The 18,797-nt window shown below is 44.0% G+C and overlaps 1 protein-coding gene across 2 annotated transcripts in view; it reads right to left on the bottom strand.

Annotated features, from left to right (window-relative positions):
- The window catches only part of LOC146358320 (glycerol-3-phosphate dehydrogenase 1-like protein), a 36,515-nt gene that overhangs the window by 5,316 nt on the left and 12,402 nt on the right, over nt 1-18,797 (bottom strand). Inside the window, exons 1-7 of one of the 2 annotated variants that reach the window (XM_084807762.1) lie at nt 14,801-14,946; nt 13,022-13,199; nt 11,675-11,815; nt 9,579-9,717; nt 6,475-6,587; nt 3,818-4,051; nt 2,367-2,473 (exon numbers count right to left, since the gene is read on the bottom strand). In XM_084807762.1, the coding sequence (XP_084663888.1) occupies nt 2,367-2,473; nt 3,818-4,051; nt 6,475-6,587; nt 9,579-9,717; nt 11,675-11,815; nt 13,022-13,199; nt 14,801-14,817 (929 nt within the window). In that variant the 5' untranslated portion in view covers nt 14,818-14,946. Of the gene's footprint in view, nt 1-2,366; nt 2,474-3,817; nt 4,052-6,474; nt 6,588-9,578; nt 9,718-11,674; nt 11,816-13,021; nt 13,200-14,800; nt 14,947-18,797 lie in introns of those variants that run through there. The other variant, XM_084807754.1, reaches the window with a different exon arrangement.

The raw sequence follows: 18,797 nt of genomic DNA, 5'->3' as shown, positions 1-18,797 counted from the left end.
AAGAGCGACATTTTGTAACTCGTGTGAACTGGAGCTGAGCCAAACCAAACATTTAGAAATGGTACCTCCTTCTGACATAGATTTTTTTTAAAATATGGGGAAGCATTACAACCATGTTTTCACATCACTGGCACTCTGAAGTGCTACAGTCAGGAAAGAGAGCTGGCTATGTCGTTTCACCCTGAGCTACAACGCAATGCGGTGGGGTGGTTTCTGATTACCACTGTTACTCAGGGGTGTCCAAGGGTACTGGGGCGGGGGGGGGGGGGAGGCAAGGCCTTCAGAGCTATGGAATGGAAGAAATCTTTGGTTTGGCTTATAAACAACATGGCTCTCTGTTTCCTGTTGGAAGAGAGGACAGAGATTATCTACGATTGGATTCTGAAATGTGAAAAAAGACGGATAAATGGTTGCTATGGTGATGAGGCCTGGCCAAGCTATGAGATAATGGACAGTATGGAGAAGGTACAAAACTGAATACTTCCAATGGCCCTGTGCCCAAAGTGTACCCTGATAAGTCCCTAGGATCACAACAGTTGCCCTAAGACAAAAGGGAAGCTGTTCCTGTGGAGTGAAGTAGTGTAATTTTTCACCCTGCCATCAACCAATGCAGAACTGATTTTTTAGTAATGAGGGGAGTGATGGGACCCCTCAGAGGACCCCTCTGGGGTGTTAGGGAACAGGGAGAAGATTCAGTTTTACTTCATCCTAGCTTCAGCTCTCTTTCACGTACAACCAGGGTTTGGTTTGTTTTTTGGATGGTTTGTGTGCTGAAACTTCCCTCTTCTCTGGAACACAGAGCACAGGGAACTTTGCTTTTAGGTTAAATTATTTTTGCTTCCAGTAATTTCACAGTGAGTTAGGTTTTTCACTGCTGAGTTTTCCACAGAGTCTAAGCTTTAACTAGGGGCAAATTAGATTAGGGGCAAATGTAGGATTTTATAAAAGGCTAACTGTAGCTAATTTTGCATGTTGTAAGCTTTGTATGCAACAGCCACTTTGCTTTAAGCTTGAATCCAAGTTGTTGCATGTTGTGTATATTCCATGTCAAGCCCCTAGGGGAGGAGAGGGGAACCTCTTCCAGCCAGAGAGCCAAATTAAATTTCAGAGAAGCTCTCTGGGGGGGGGGGGGCACATTCGAGTGGTGGGCAAAAAAGGGTGGTGGTGCAAAAAATAACAGGAGGTATCAGTGCACTGTAGCCTAAGGGAGCAATCCTATGCAGATAGGCGTCTGCCTCCCAACTCAGAGGTGACTGCCTATCCAGTGCACAGTGGGGGGAGCACAGAGGGGATCCTCTCCGTGCCCCAGCCACCTTGCATTCACGGCTAGACAGCTGATTTTGGCTGTCTAGCCGCAGGACATCAGAGTGCAGGATGGGGAGGCCGGACAGTGCATGGGAAGTATCATACCAGCACTTCTGCCCCTCCTGCCCCGCCTCTGGGAATGCCCCCTTTTGCCCTGCTCCATGCTGCTTTTACGAGCATGGGGACGATCCGCACCGCCTACGAGGGGGCAGGGGAGAGGCGGGGAGGTTGTTCTCCAGGAACGGACCTTGGAGCACAGGCTCCGAGGTCAGTTCCCAGAAACCAACCAGTCCTGTGGCGGTCTAGCCGCTGTCCAGTGGCCATACGATTGCGCCCTAAAGGTCCTACTGCCAGTAACTAAGCCTTAGGAGAGGCATTTCAACCTTTTAAATTGGGAAAAAGACTGCACAAAAGCTGTGAAACCACAAAATGATAGGTGGTTGGGGAAAAGGGGGCATGGCTATGTGGGGCCCCAGGAGGGCCAGATTTAGTTCCCAGGCCTGATTTTCCCCAGGCTTCTGCTGTCACTGTGTATAGCAGTGCAGAACAAGGCAAGGAAGCAACACATTTACCTAATACAGGAATTACTGCAGACCTGTGTCCAGGAGTTATCAGTGGGACACACAGACATAACATTGCATGTTGCACTTTTCATTTAATTATTGTACTATGTTCTTTTCTGAAATTCATTTGTTTTCCTCTGATTTCTTGTGTGTTTTTCCTTAATCTCACAAATCTGATTCCCTGTTTACCTGCTATAATTTAAACAAACCTTTCAAATATATTGCACTTGTAAATAGCCTGGAGTATAACATCCCTGGTTATACTCTCTTGCCCACTGGGGCAATAAAAGAACATTTGCAACCACTTTTCCCAACACTCTTTAAAAAAAATCATTGCAAAATCAGTATCAGTTATTAATACAACATTCCATGATGAATGACTATGAAAGCACCCAGAATTTTCCATATCCCGAGAAGCCAGCCAAGCGCAGGCAGAGGGTGTGGGGTCTGACTGCTCAGACTGTGTATTTGTTATCTAAAAAAAATCAAGCTACTTACTTCTCAACCATTTTCTTCTGCTTCAGAATTTTGTAAACTTCAGCTGAGGTTTGAGGTCCTTGTAGCTTTTGTCCATTCAACATTTCTTTTTCTAGCTGTTCAATTGTCTTCAATACACAAAAGAAATAGTGACCATTTGCTTTAGATTAAGAGGTAACTGCATCACTAAACTCTTATTTCAAGCCAACTAACCAATGTGAAAATACTATTCAGAACTCCAGTAATTAAACAGGACCCTTTTCCTGCCTTATGCTCTCACTTGGAAAGGATGGAAGTAAATGACAAGGAATTCTGAACAGACTCCAGTCTTAGCAATTCCCAGTGTACTTATTACAAAACTAATTTTCACAGCTTTTTAAATTATGACATGTATCAGCGGTATACTTTAGAGCCAGACTACATATGTCTTTAGAAAGCCCATCAGTGTTTTGTTTTATTTTTAAATTAACAGCAGATATAGAAAGGGATGGGGCTGATTTTTATTGATAAAAATTGGAGCTTTTTTCTGGGGATAACAGTAGCATGGGCCATGGAAGAGTGATTCTCATCAGACCATGGTGGTGGATCAAAGGGTCATCCTGCCAGCTGTAGTCCTGATGAAAATCAGACTCCGCACCCTATGCCTGCTATTAACTGAAAAACAAACTGACAGGCTTCCTAATGATGCCTTTAGCATCATATCTAGTTTTCCTTTCATCCATTGGTCCTCAGATGGAGTGGCAGGGCTCACTACTGGGTTTCAGACTGACCTAGGATGGGTTGTACCAGCAGCCCTACTTCCATGCATATGGTAAACCATTGAGAAGCAGGGTCCCACATGCCTGCTTGGGCTAACTGTGGATCCCAGGTCTGCCAAGGCTGCTGAAGACTACTGCTTTAGCCCAAGAGCAGATAACATATAGCTCATGGAAGATTTGTATGTGGTCGCTGCAAAATTCTAAGAGCACAATCCTGTACATGTCTGCTCAGAAGTATGCCCCATTAAGTTCAATGCACTGCAACGGCTGCCCCTCTGTCCACTTTCTCCATACCATGAACAATTTTAGAAACCTAGCCTCATGCTGTAGCCACTGCACCACACTGGCTGTTACCAAGGAGTGATAAACACCACCAATTATTTCATTTATGTCACATCACAATTTTATTCCCTAATACACAAATTGGATGTGGTTTTCCATGCGTCATAAGAAGAGCTATGCTGGGTCAGATCAAAAGGCGATCTAGTCCAGTATTCTGTTCCCTCAGTGGCCAATCAGATGTGTGTGGGAAGCTCACAAGTAGAACATGAGTGCAATAGCACTCTTCTGCTTGTGTTCCCAGCAACTGGTTTTCAGAGGCATAAATAAATGCAGAGGGCTTTTGTCACAGAGATCTTAAAATCAACCCTTTTCCAATTACAGGCTGTTTAACCGTTACAAGGACTAGAGTCTCTAAAATAAACATGGTCTTACTTTTCCGCCACGTGCAAAAGCTTCAGCCACCTTCCTGTTACGTCCCCCGTAGCATGTGGTGATCAGATCAGCAACACCACAACTTTCCAGAAATATATTGATGCTTACATTGCCCTTGCAGAAGAGTTTTGCAAAGGCAACCATCTCCATCAGGCCCAGGCGAATCACAGCTGCCTTGGTATTGTCACCAAAGCCCAACCCATCACAAAAGCCAGCTCCAACTGCCACAATGTTCTAAATCCAATTGGAAAATGAAAGGCAGAGAAAAAGAGACAGAGAAGCTGTCAGGCGCATGAGATAAAGGCATCAGATTGTGCTGATCATAAGCACTTAGTGATGTCAGAATGCAGAGATACCCAATAATATGAACATAAGAAGTGCCCTGCTGGATCAGCCCAAGGGTCCATCTAGTCCAGCATTCTGTTCCCAGTGGCCAACCAGCTGTTGACCAGGAACCCACAAGCAGGATGTGAGTGCAACAGCACCCTCCCGCCCATGTTCCCCAGCAACTGGTGTACATAAGCCTACTGCCTCTGATACTGGAGCTAGAATATAGCCATTATGACTAGTAGCCATTGACAGCCTTAGCCGCCATGAATTTGTCTAATCCCCTTTTAAAGCCAACCAAGTTGATGGCCATCCCCACATCTTGCTAATATTCCAATAAGGTCACCTTGGAATATTTCGCAAAAAGTACTGTTCATACATGCATCCTAACAACTACATTTCTCCACTCAATTGATCCTGTATCCCCCCGCCCCCGTTTACAATTGCCTAAAGCAGCCTTCCCCAACCAGCTGCCCTCCAGATATTTTAGACTACATTTCCCAGGATTCCTGAATACTGGCCATGCTGGCTGGGGCTAATGGGAGCTGAAGTCCAAAACATCTGGAGGGCACCAGTTTGGGGAAGGCTGGCATAGAGACATCCCATCTGTTACATGTGATCCAGTTTTATATCAGAGACATGCAGCAAGCAAGGCCTGTAATTGCAGCCATTCCTTGAAGATTTGCTGCAATCACAATGGCTGATCGTATGCTTTGCAGACAGAAGGTCCCAGGTTCAGTTCCCAGCATCTCCGGTTAGAAGCTTCAGATAGCAAGTGATGTAAGGGATTTTCTACATGAGGTATTTATTGTTCGCTTGTCATTCCCTACTCATGGTTGTTTACAGGTTCTTTTGATGGCATTGTGACCCTTCAGTTTTGCTTCTGTGTCTAAAGAACACTTTCAGCTACTTTTTTTTAGAACAGGGAAAGTGTGGTATTTAATTACAGAAGCGAAAGAAGATGCTTTTTCCACCTGTGTTTTCATGCTATTCTACTATACCACAGTGCCACCTAGAGGCTGTGTAGTGGAAAAGCAGAAAAGGAAACACTCCTTGTGGAGTGCTCAGATCTCAATTCTGCAACAAAAGTGAAAGTAGATGCAGCGAATTAACAGACAACTGACAGCCTCCTGTAGAAAAGCTCTAAATGTCCTCTGTCAGTCAGTGTAGAGAATACTGGGCTGATGGACAATAATCTGATCTGGTATAAAACAGCTTCCTGTGTATGACAGAGCTATTTTTGCCCATGGTGTGGACACTTTTCCCCCTTCTCTTTTGCTATCAGAAATATGCAAAATCTGTTTCACACAAAATTATAGGGGGCAAAACGGAAGGCAATGCTGGTCCTATTGTATCATCTTCAATCCTCTTAAAGAAGTATCCTCTGTCTCCAACCTTAGTGACTCTATTACTGAATTGATTGTGTGCTGTGCCCAGAAAATGGAGCGCAATCCTAATTAGATAGGCGGCCACCTCCAAACTTGAAGGCGACCGCTTATCAAAAGCAAGGCAGGAGGTGAAGCATGGGAGGGATCGTTCCCTCCGCGCCTCTCCTGCCTTGGTATTTTTCGCTAGACAGCCGTTTTCGGCTGTCTAGCAGCGGGGGGGCCAACCGGGAGAGGAAGCTGCCGTATGACACATTGGATGTGTTGTATGCGCAGCTCCGCTCTCCCTGCCCCGGAACGCCCCTCTGGAATGCTCCTTTTCAGTCATTCCGCGCTCATCTTCTGAGCACGGAGGACAGGGCTTCTCCGCACTGCCTCAGAGGCAGCGCAAACAAGGGTGGAGATCGGTTTTCTGGGAACTGACCTTGGAGCACAGGCACCAAGCTCGGTTCCCAGAAATGAGCATATCCTATGGCCCTCCAGACAGTGTCTAGTGGCCATAGGATTGCTCCCTAAAGGTGCCCAATGCAACTTAAGCCTAATTTAAGCCTCATATGTGAAAACGTGCCATTTCCTTTCATCATAGGACCTCTTTTGCCACTGCATACACCAAAGCCAGGAAAGGTCATATGAGAATAATATGCCAAAAGGAATACAATGGTGAAAAAGGATCTTTGGAATGGCAACATCATGCAGATTTGATTCCAGGTAGTCTCCATTAACAGAGCTACTGCCCAATTTAAATCACTGGTGCCTCAAAGCCATTTTCTATTTGTCTAACTGTTGGAATGTGAAGAAATACAGTTTGCCCATTTTACAGGTTATAAACTCAAATCAAAGTTAATGAATTCCTAAGCATTCTATGAAACATTTTGGTAGCTATGCTGTCCACATAGACTGCAAAACTGCAATTGGCCTAATGAGATTTGATTTGGAATTACTAACTTTTAAGGCTCCACAGAGCTCCACGGTGTCACAGTCATCCACCACGGTAATTCTGAAATTTGGAGTTTGCAACAATTCTTTAAAGATCTTCCCGTTACTAGCGTTTTTGCAACCTATGAAAAGAAGCACAGTAGATTAGGATTCAGGTGACAATTAAAGAAAGGATTTGGTTTGATGAAGTCACTTCCAAAGACACAGCTATCTGCAGCTATTTGCCAAATGTATACAAACATTACGCAGAAAGGGTCACATGTGCAACCGTTTCACAGTGAAGGTTTGTGTTCAACAAAATTGCCAAAGGTGGTTGGAAGGCAGTGAAACAGAAAGATGTGTAACCCTTCCTATATGACGTTTGCCTGGATCGTTCTGGAGACAAGCGCGCAACAGGCTGGAAACAGTCATTATGGAACGAGAAAGCAAGGATCTAGTGAGGATGGAGGTGTAATGTTGGGTCTGTTTGACTTGGCAATATGAAATTAGGAATTGTTTGTTTTCACCAGTTCCAGTGGGTTATAGTTACAGAAGCCAAAATACTGCCTATGGGCTTTCAAAAGCACCTTAGCAAACGCGCTTACAGCTAAAAAGAAGAGATGTACAGCATGTAGCCCATAGGCCTCCCTTGTCCCCCGAGGCTGCTGCATGTAGAGGGTTGTGCCAGTCCAGCTAGGCTGCGATGCACAATTCCTCAACCTGATCCACTAGGTGTGGCAGCCAGGAGCAGGGGGGCTTCTTTAGTTGCTCCCCACCCCAATTGCCCCTCTTTGCTGAACATCTAATTAGCACTGTTCAAAGCATTTAACTGTCAAGTATTTAGTAGCTTAATGGGAGTATCTTATTTAATGTTTTTTTGAGCAGCATTGAGTGGCAACTTCAGGATTTGGAGGGCCCTTGGGCAGGACACCCTCCATGGGCCCCCTCCCTCAGTGAGCCTGCCTTCCCACCGCCATGGTCACCAGCTGCTCTTGCTCCTCCTCCTCTTTCTCATAACTGCTACCGCTTGCTTGCTTGCTTGATGGGCAGTGAGCAAACAGGCAGTGGCATCTCCTTCTCACCACCACCACCACCACCACCATTGTTTGGGCTGGAGCAAGAGGCAGGTGAGGAAGCAGGTTGCAAAGGTAAAGAGGAGGAGCAACTCCAGAAGGCTCCGATTAGTGGGCCCCTGCTGGGATGCAGGTCCTCAACAGCTGCCCAACCGGGCCGACTCTCGACGCCAGCTCTGCTGTGACGGGTCTCATGCCAGTGGACTGTGGAATCATCAGAAGGCCATCACTGCTAGCTTTTGAGTGATCTGCCAAAACATGGCTGCTCACTGTTTATTTCTTCAGCTGCGTTGGTCTTTACTTTTTATAACCGTTTATAACGTATAACCCACCCTTTTGGTGCTTATGCACCATTCAGGGTGGGTAACTAATCATAAAATACAGTAACATTCCAAAAGGGGGAAATATAATAAAAAACAGATAGATGCAGCAGATAAAACAGACATCAAATCAAACTTGTTGTTTTAATTACAGTATCGTTATTGCCTTTGGAGGACCTTTTAGACAGAGTGAGCAAACCTGGACAAACCTGAGCGACTAAGGTCTAAACTAAACGGGATATGAAGTCATGCATATCCTTCCCCTGATGTTTCCATCTAAAAGCACCCTCGGGGGGCTACAGATCTGAGTGGAAGAATAGTGCGGTGGAGAAGTTACTTAACCCTTTCTCCTTTGGCCATTTTCCCACCCAAAAGCCTCCCCCTGTTTCTTTTCCCATGGAGAAAGATAGGAGTACCACTATGGCAGTGGGGCGGGAGGGGGGAGCTTGAGAAGAAAGGTTTAAATAGTCTCTCCCTCCCTTTGGAAGGAAGATTGCAGTCTTCCTCCCAAGGCCACAAGAAAGGAAGGAAGGAAGGACTGAACTGCATGTCACATGTAATTTGGGCCTGAGCAAAATGGAGTGGGTGAGAGTATTGCTTCTAATCTCAGCTACAATAATGACTCACCCCTGGGAGTGTGCAAGCCCAGCAAGCTTTTTATAGAACAGCCTTCCCCAACCTGGCGCCTTCCAGATGTGTTGGACTGCAACTCCCAGCATGGCTGGTCTTTGGCCAGGCTGGCTGGGGCATGCTCGGAGTTGTAGTCCAACACATCTGGGGGGCACCAGGTTGGGGAAGGCTGGTCTGTAGGGAGGGATTCTCAACAATGATTTGTAAAATATGCTTTAATTATGGTGCCTCTGCTTAAATGCTACAAGAGGACTGGCAATGCAGAAAGTCTGGGTCTGCGATACCCATGACAGCAAGTATGGTTAAGAGTGTCAGACCAGAGTTCAGAAGACCCGGGTTGAAATCTTCACTCAGCCATGAAGCTCACTGGGTGACGTGGGGCCAGTCACTGCCCCTCAGCCTAACCGACCTCACAGGGCTGCTGTGACGATAAACAGAGGGGAGAACTGTGAATGCTGCCTTAGGCGTATTGGAGGAAAAGCAGGGTATAACTGTAATAAATCAATGAAAATGGTGTACAGAATGCTGCAGCAGCATACAAAGAGTGAATAAGGGCACAATCCTATGCATGTTTAGATAGAAAAAAAAATCCTTCAACTCTGGGAGCTGTAGGACTTTTTCCTGTCTAAGCATGCCTAGGATTGCACCCTAAGATTGTGTTTTGAAGTCCCATTGCAGATGGAAATCCATAGATATCATACAAGTTACTACAAGATGGAAAAAGGCTGAGAGCATTTCTACGGCTCCCTTTCATGTGGTTTATCCTTTTTTCTTTCTTTCTGGGCAAGTACTATATGCTTCATTATACAGCCACCAGATGGCGCTGCAATATAGCCCAACTCCAGAATTTCCCCTGAAAGTTAATCATTTTGAAGTCTCTTAGGTGTTTTCCCCATAGATAATTAAGCTGCTGTAATGGCCAGAAGAGCCAGGAGGGGCCCTGGAGGTTGATGACATCATATAAAGGGCCCGCAAAGAAACGTGAGTGACCAATCACGAGTGCACAATAAAAGCCTCATGTAAAAATGCTCTGAATCTATACCAAGTGCATATGGACTGATCTCACCAGTATGAAGAGCTGCTTGTAAAGTTACGGCTATTAGTCAATTACCAATAGTAGTTTCACAGAACATTTCATTTGCCACTTCGTTAGCAATGTTGGCTCCCATGAGCACGCTGACTTCTATATTCAGTTTTTCTCGAATGATGTCCGATATGAGTTTCAGTCCTTCTGGGCCTTCATCTATGCCCTAGTTACCAGAAAGACAGTGATCAAAGCAAAGGTTTTTTAAAAGGTTTTTAAAACAATGTTGCTTGTGCTTCAGTAGATGAACCATAGGTCTAATCCTTCTGTACTATATGAAATCTGAGTCAGCAGAGAAATTTGCACAAGGAGGTATTTGCACAAGAGGCCATTGCAACTGCCAGCAAAGTATCAAACTCATATGAGCCTTGGTTATTTTTATGATGTACCTGTTACATTTCCCTAAAATGTTTTGATATTTCAACTTCGTTATAAATGAGAAGCTAAGGATTAGAAAAGAGGAAAGGAAGATGAGATTAGGATATAATGTGGGGAGATGATTGGAGAATTTTAAACATGGCATCTTTGCTTTCTGGGGCTTGAGGGAGCCATAACTCTTGATATCCAATCCAGAGGCATGTTGCATTAGCGTGCACAGCAAGGGCATGCATAAAAAAGAGAGTCTGCTAACAGAATTATAAACCGGAGATTTGGCAAACTGGGTAACTCTGTCGCTACGTGTGGTATTCTCCAAAATTTGGTTCAGCTGCAACATTTTGATTTTTAAAAAACAAAAATTGTTATTATATTAAATTGGATTGGATCCAGATTTACGCTGGATCAAATGCATTGATTCAAGTGGATTCCCCACCCACACCTTCTCAAAACAGCCCAACCAGCCCCTTGGAAATGCTACACAGAAAGTTTGGAGAACCTGCTGAATGGGATGAGCTGTTGGGGGGAGGGATCCCCAAAAACTGGGCAGTGTGTGGAGCCCTTCCTCTTGTGGAAGGCAGATGCTGGATCCAATCCACTAAATTCATTTTTTCCCCAAAACACAGCCACAACGTAACACTGGACATTAAACACATACACATACGAGATTTTTTTTTTAAAGGTTCTCTCATATAGCAGTGGCTATCCTAAAGATGATCAAGGGTACAATCTTATGCACACTTAGAGAGAGAAAAGTCATACAACTCCCAGCATCCCCCAGCCAACATGCCCTAATCCAAGTGCTAGATCCATCTACAATGGAATATTCCATCTCTATATAACTAATAAATTGGACCCTATATTTCACCCAGTGTTTGCATATCAATATAACATATTTTATATGCTGGTAACCTTTGGGGGATGTTTATGTTTTTGCTGACTAAGGTGAAAGATGCCAAAGGAAAGTAGAAATGTTACATGTGTGCAGAGAATGGGAAAGAACTGTCAACCACCGGAAGAGACATGCCATGCCCTCTGACTTAGAACAGCTCACTCGCTCGAATGTTGTCTGATTTCCAAGTTGTTAAGCCAGGAGTGGGGTCAAGTGTACATCTGGAGGCCAATCTCCCAATTTAATTAAAAAATTCAATATTTGCGCTCTCTCATGTGCACATACACCTAACCGTTGACATTGCACAGGGCAACACAGCCTCAGCCTACAGAGGTAGGTCTGTTGCCTGTGTAAAACTAGAGTGGGGCTAAACTAATGGAAGCCACAGAAGAGTTTCAAGGGGTGACATGGAAAAGAGCAGAAGAAGAGATTTCTCCTATAGGATTCACATTGTGGAATCAGATAACCATTCTGATTTCTCAAAAGATTGTCTCTACAAAGTGGGGGGTGGGGTCAAAACATGATGTGGGGGGGGGGAAGGGGAAGTGAAAATTTCAGGATGTTGCCTATGGCACCAAATCGCATTCTAGACAGTGTGTTATGCAGTTAGGTCAGCGAACTTCTAAAATAGCCTTGCTCCTCTGCCTTTTGCAGCCCAACACACAGAAATATAGCTGGTGATGCTTTTCTTGTCATAGAGATAAACCAATGGAAGAAGCTTCACCTGCTAAATATTTGTTTCTGTTAATGGCACAGGAGCAGGGCTAATAAAAGAGTTGGCAACCCTATATGCAATCATGGCCATGGACATTTGTGATTGTCCCACCTTCACCCTTTAGAAAAGGTAATTAATTACCTTGATTAGTGAAATTCCAATGGCTCCCGCTTTTACATGGCCAGTAAGCTGCTCACAGGTTTTAGGTATGAACTGATGAGGTATAACAAAAATGAGAATATCTGCCCCATCTGCAGCTGCTCCCACATCTGGTACAGCAACCTGAGACAAACATGAAGACAGTTACTACATTCTCCCATTGAATAACAAATGTGGACAATTCTACACTATTGACATCTGCTATGTTTTTAAGGAATTTTATCTTTGTGATATTTTCAGATCTTCTTGTTGTGGTGCCAGTCATTTTAGCCTCTGCTGCATTCTGCATGCCTGATCTAAACTATGGTGATTGGGAATGAACTGTAGTGAGCCTTAGGGGATCTCTATACCTCAAGTTTATTGCACATTCATGGTTGCTCACTCCCTGAATTGTGCGGGTCCATTACATGACGTCGTCGTTGTCCAGTCATTATTCCACTATTTCCTCCCACCTATCCCGTGTTTTCCTCAAACAGAAAAAATTGAGTATTTTTCCAGATATGCGCAAATGGAGCGCCATGTCCTCCCCGTGTATTTCTCCCCTAGCGTGAATAAAGTGCTGAGTGTGGTTGTTGGGGGTGTGGTCATGATGTCATGATGTTGAAGGTGGTGACGAAGGTCTGATGGGTGTTCAGCCTCCCGCTCCTGCATCATTTTGGCTCCTCGCCATTTCAGCCTGCCTATTCGAAACAGAGCGGCGGGGCAGCAGCAAGTGGGGGGGGCGGAGGAGCGGCAGAGGGGCTGAGTGGCAGGGACTGGTCAAAAGCATGGAAGAGGGAGGTGGGGCCCGGGGAGATCGGTGGGGGGACTATCTGCATGTCAGTCCCCATCCACCAGTAATGCGCAAGGGGAGGGAAACGGGCAGAAATCCAGGAGCAAGTATTGCTGAACCTGGAGCGTATGTAATACCTCTTCATGGAAACATAACGCTATGGGAACAGCCATCTACAGAGAAGGAAGCGCGTGTAAAGAGAATCAGTTGTGATCCTGCATTTAAAATGGAAGTAGAAAGCCCCATTTTAAATGCAGGATTTTAGGCTGGTGTAGAAATCCCCTTGGTCTCATGTGCTCCCTCTCCTTCTCCATACACAAGAGGTGGAGAGTGAAAAGCTTCTGCTTTCAGTTTAGAATTTAAAATAAACCCCACTTCGGTGTCATGTACAAACCTGGGGAACTGTAGTTTGTTCTAACCAAAGTTACTTAGGCAATCATTTGAACTGGGCTATTGCCTCAGTTATACAGAATTAAATGCCAACATGGCCCCTGCATGACATGTTTAAAACAGAAACCATACTTAAGAGGTTACTTAAGAGGTTTTATTTCACTTACCACATTTGGAGGTAGCTTATGCCCTGGGAGATACTTCACATTTTCATGGTCTTCGTTAATGATTTCGGTAAGTTTCCGCCCATTGATTAACTCTTCAAATACCCATATCTTTACAGTTGGATCAAATCTGTTGGATTTATGGGTGTTTTGGCCTACGATTTTAGCAATGGCAGATCCCCTTGAAAAAACAAAAGGTGAATAATTGAAGATAAGGCCATTTGCATGACCATTCACCAGAAGGTTTGTGTAAGTATAATATATCTCAAGAGTTGGAACACAAGTTTCTTCAGTTTCACAAACCACAATAGACTTTACCTCCTATTGCAGCCTTCCCCAATCTGGTGTTCTCATGTGTTCGACTACATCTCCCAGAATCCCCCAGCCAGCTATGTTGACTGGGGGATTCTGGGAGATGTATTCCAATGTATCTGGAGGACACTAGGTTGGGGAAGGCTGTCCTATAATTTCATCAAGGGCTGCCTCATCCGACACATTATGTGCTCAGTTACAGCTACTGGAGCACAAATTACATGCATCCTTGCACACTTTTCTCAGTGAAACACACTGAATAGGCAAATAGGAAACAGCTGAGTCTCAACTTCCAGATAGTTTGCTGAGAAATTTGACAATGTAAACATCTGTATACATTTGAAATGGATGAGAGACAATCTTCTGCATTTGAGTTAGGGTGGCCACTTTCGATCACCACAAAAGCGAAAACAAATCACCAAAAAAAAAGAGGATAAAAGATGGCACATATTTGCATAAAATGTGCACATGCCAATGTATAGATGCAAATTCTGAAATATTTACTATCATTTACTTAGAAATACACAGTATAACTTTACTGCAGAAACTCCACCTGGACTAGGGTTTGGCAGTGTGAAACACAATTAGCTTTAAGCAATTTTTTAAAAAAGCTTACGGCCCTATTTGTGCAGATACCTGGATACAAAACACAGCCATACACGTGCCAGATGTAAAGGGTACAAATAGGCAGAAATCACATTTCCCCTTTAAAATGCCAGCAAGCAGTAAATAGGCATGAAATGGGCCATGTAGCCCCCACTTGCATGTCCAACTACCACTGTCCCCTGTATAGGCCTGCTAAATCACTAAGGGTGCACGCCTATGCTTGTTTAGACAGAAAAAGCCCTACAACTCCCAGCATTCCCCAGCCAGTATGGCTGACTGGGGAATGCTGGGAGTTGTAGGATATTTTTCTGTCTAAACAAGCATAGGCGTGCACCCTGACGCCTTTGGAGGCCAGGTTGGTCATGCCGCAAGGTGTAGATGATCATCTAGAGGCAGTGCCGAAATGTGCTTTCTGCACTGGTGGCGCCAACAGTTCAGTGGTTTTGGTGCCTATTAAAAATGTATCTTTTTTCTCATATCCAGTATTTCCCATCCCAATCACTAAATGCTGGACATTGCTGCCTTGGATTTTATGTGGTTGTTGATGTTTAATTTGTATTTATTGTTATATTTTGCTTTTATTTGTTCATAATATTGTTTTTATTTGTTCTTGCTACTATCAAGATCTTGGATAGTCTATAAATAGTACAGTAAATCTTTCTGATTTACACGCCACATACATATTTGTGTATCTGTGCCTGACCACAATTGGTCTAGAAAGAGCCCTCCATGTACTAATATTTCCAATACTCAAAAGGTCAAACAAACTCCACCTCCTTAAATACAGGCGTGCCCCCAAACACATTGTGTCTAGCTAGGCACAATGCCCAGGAAAAGCAAAGTCAACTACACAACACCACTCACTGTCCATCTTGGGTCATGCTAAGAAAGGCAGGAGAATTCTATAAGGAGCTGTTGTTCCAGCAAAGGACCGCAGTCAGTCGACTGAGGCCTGGTCTTTCAGAGGCCCCACCCCTACTAGATGCTGACTGCTGTTCTTAAAGTGTCTCTTTCTGCAGGCTCATGCTTCCTGCATGGCTGAGGGACAGAAGAAACTGCAGGGGAGTCATCCTCAGACTCAGATGATTGGAAAGCTATGTCTGCTGGCCAGAAAGGTATAGAAGGGAGTGTGCAGAGCTTCCCTTGAAGTGAGGTGACCAGTAACCCATCTGATCAGAGTCCTCCTTGAGGTAGTGTGGAGCCTCAGAACAAGGGGGCATGACATATACAATGGAGAATCTAGTTTAAAGACAAAAGGCAGGATCTGGGGTGGTGATGCTGAACTTTCTTCCCACCTATGGCTTACTTGCTGTAGTGGTAAAGTTGGCGTCCAGCCACTCATCATGAGAGTCCCCATAGCCATGCTATCCGCCCCCCCATCCCCGTCCCCCAGGAGAGTCCAAAAATACAGGGAGCTCCAGGGCCAACCCAAAACATTTTGCTACCTGAGCTGAAGGACAGATGGTCCCCGCTCCCATTCCATGTACAAAAGCTGACTGGACTAACAGTTGAATCATACCTCAACACTGACAATGGGACAACAGCCTCTACTGAAGCTGAATGCAACAAGCTACCGTAGGAGGTGCAGAGCAGGCCGTGTGGCACGCAGCTCTCTCCTCCAACATCTGCTGCTGCTTGAAGTGACTGCTTCACTTTGCCTAATAGTAGGGTAGGTCCTAGGCAGCTCTGTTGTTCCATATCAACAAACCAGTTCTAGCAGGTTTCATCTCTGTCATCTTGCATAAAACAAATGAGTTGTAATTGCCTACTCGAGACCAAGCCACCCCAAAATGCTTTGTATGTTGAGGTGTGTGTGTGGTAGATGATACCATCATCGCCACTAATCAACAAATCCCAGTGCTTTGACCCTACAAACCTTAGCTCCTCCACTACACCGCCATTTACCTTCCTACAATCTGTCCCTTGAGGTGATTCATTCCTCCCTCCCACCACTAGCCTCCAATACCTGGGGGGCAGACTGCATGGATATAAATGGGCATGGGGGGCTCAGCACTCCTTTACCCCCTCACAACTTTTGCTCTTTAAATTGGACCTCTGGCACTGCTTAGGCATAGCCTAATTTAAAGAAATATGCCTGATACATCACGTTTAGTTTAGCCTTCAACTGAGGGGCAGCATCCCTAAAGATGAAAGGAAATTAACTGAAAGTGACCCTGGGATTCTGGAGTAATCAGGAAAGACTTTGCAAAGTCAATAAGTGAAAAGAAGACAGCTTATGTACATTTAATTTGTATTTCTGTAAGTATATCTACAGTGTTCATGAATTTGGATGTTAAGGCTTAACAGCGAGGCTGCTAGACCACAGTTTCTTCATCCATTTCTCTCATTGGCCTATTTGTAACTATAACAAAAAGGAATTAATGAAAAAAAATCCTGAAGAAATTATAGAGGAAGCATTACTCCTTAGTATTTTAACTTACATTTCTGGGGCTTATAGCTATAGGTTGGTAAGATTTGGTTGCAGCACTTTTGACCTCAGACTAACTTATCCAACAAAACAGTCACTTATGCCAGGATTTTGAAAACGTTAAAGCACAATTCTTCATTATGTACACTACCCATCTCCAGTTATTGGCTTCTAAGAAGGGCTGTGCTGTCTAAACTGAAACTGGGTTATAGGCTAGCCAAACTACATGGTTTTCCTCACACAAGCTAATTCGTGGTATCATTGGCAAATGTTTTGTATCTATGTATGAAATATATATCCCACCCTCCAAAAAAGATTTTTCCAGGGTGTCTTTACAACACATGAAAATAAACTACAATCAACGGAAATATGTATTTTAATGTGTTCTTGTACTTATCAATATTGTTTGCTTTTTCTTATTTCTTCGTAATTGAGAATGTTGTAATACACAAAACTATCAATAAAAGTACAGCAGTATCAAAACTAACATGATAAAATACATCAAAGCAGCAGGAAATCAACCTCATAATTATTACACATTAAGCAGAGTAAGATCAAGACAACACTGCAGGTGAGTTGGGCACTTGCACAGACCAATGTGAATTGCCAGATCATCCCACCATTTCTGTGAGTGAAAGTATTGTGGCGTGTGTGTGTGCTTGTAACAAATCTCACGTAACAGCTTACATGTAACTTGTGTCATGGTGAACATACTAGTTCTTGAGGTGTACACCTTCTTCTACACTTTATGTAGAAGCTTTCTGGTAGGCTGACAGTGCAATCTGATACATATTTTCTTAAAATGCAAGTCTTGTTAAGTTCTGGGCTTAGTCCCAGAAAACTTGGTGTAGGATTTCTATGATTCCATGATTCCAGCCTAAATATCTGAAAAAGTCCTTAAGAATAAGATCAGTTTCATTAGCTGTTTTTAAATATGTGCATAATAGCCAAGGGAAATTTCTGTTTGCAGCTTGACAATTTCAGGTATGGGAGTTTGATTTGGGTTTAAATTGTTTATTTGTTTAATCACATCTTGGAAAATTAGGAAACCTCCAGTAGTAAAAGATCTCATAATTAACAATCTCTTCAAACATAATTAATGAGCTCTTCAAACAATTTTTGATCTAGTAGCAAGTCAGTAACGTATCACTTGATCAGGAAAGTCCTAACTTTCTGTTCCAAGGTTTTGTAGTCTTAAGAAGCGCAGCACTAATTTCACAGTTGCAGCAAATGTTTCTTTTTCATAATTGACATGAAAAAAGGATTTGCTGCAACTGTGTAAGTAGTGTTGTGCTTCATAGACTACACAACCTTGGAACAGAAAGTTAGGTTATCCAAATACAGGCAAGGCCATTTGCATCTAAACAACACCTTTATCTCATTTGCTTTCCAGAAGCTAACCTCTTAAAGATCCACAGGAAAGTTGTGCATTTCTGGTCTTTTTTTTTAAAAAAAGGGGGACAATGGAACCTGCTCATTTTTTTTTTTAACATAAATGGGAAAAATGTTTTCATATTAATCTTTAATACAATAACATTTAAGATTAGGGCACGTAGCATAGCTCCCCCAGTCTTCACTACAAGGTCAATATGAAACACCAGTTAACACAGATAAAACTACCCATTAAGATTCTTCAAAGTTTTTCACACTTAGCCACACTAATTAAAGCAGGGGTGGGCCACAAGCAGCCCTGGCCCTAATTTCAAAAGCTCTCTGCAGGTGAACAGTTCAGACCTCTGGCAGGAATGATCTGTCCTCCCCTGGGAGCTTGTTGGGTGAAAAGGAAGAAAAAGAGAAGTTGGGTGTTAGAAAGCAAGAGGAAAGGGGGAGACAGGAAGAGAGAGAGAGAAAAGGGAAGCCCAACCCATTTGTGTCTCTGGCTCCACCTACCTTTGGCTTCAGCCTTGCCCACCACTGGCATGGAGCCCTGATAGATTACCCAAGGGAATGTGGCCCTCTACAGAGGAAATACACCCCCTCCTGGATTAAAGAATAATAACCTCTTAGTGTGGGGATTTGGCTCTATGTCAGTGACTGTGAGTGAACAAGGGGATAGTGGTTATTCCTCGCTGGATCATCACTCGCTCGCTGGATCGTCACCTTGTTGTGGTGAGTGGGCTTGTGTGTTCCACTGAACCCTGTGAGCGAAGCCATCGGGAGTCATGTACTCCCAGCAGGGTCACCCATGGCGGTAAGGTCAAGGGGGAGGAACCAGACAAAGAACGATCCAAGAAAGCCCTCAACGGCAGAACAGGTGGAAGATAACAAGGTGTATGTTACAATGGCTGTGAAGGCGGATGAAGGCTGCAGCAGATAAAGGACTACCAATCGTCATGTTGCTCATGCCATTGGGTTAGAGCCTTTTTCTGTGAAGACTGTGTGTTGATCATTGTGCACTGATCTCCACACATAAAACAAATTCACACACAGGTG

The sequence above is a fragment of the Heloderma suspectum genome, chromosome 1, assembly GCF_057233095.1.
Source record: "Heloderma suspectum isolate Gila_16-S chromosome 1, 16-S_ref, whole genome shotgun sequence".
In the NCBI taxonomy this organism is placed as follows: Eukaryota; Metazoa; Chordata; class Lepidosauria; order Squamata; family Helodermatidae; genus Heloderma; species Heloderma suspectum.
This window is presented reverse-complemented; position numbering and strand designations above follow the sequence as displayed.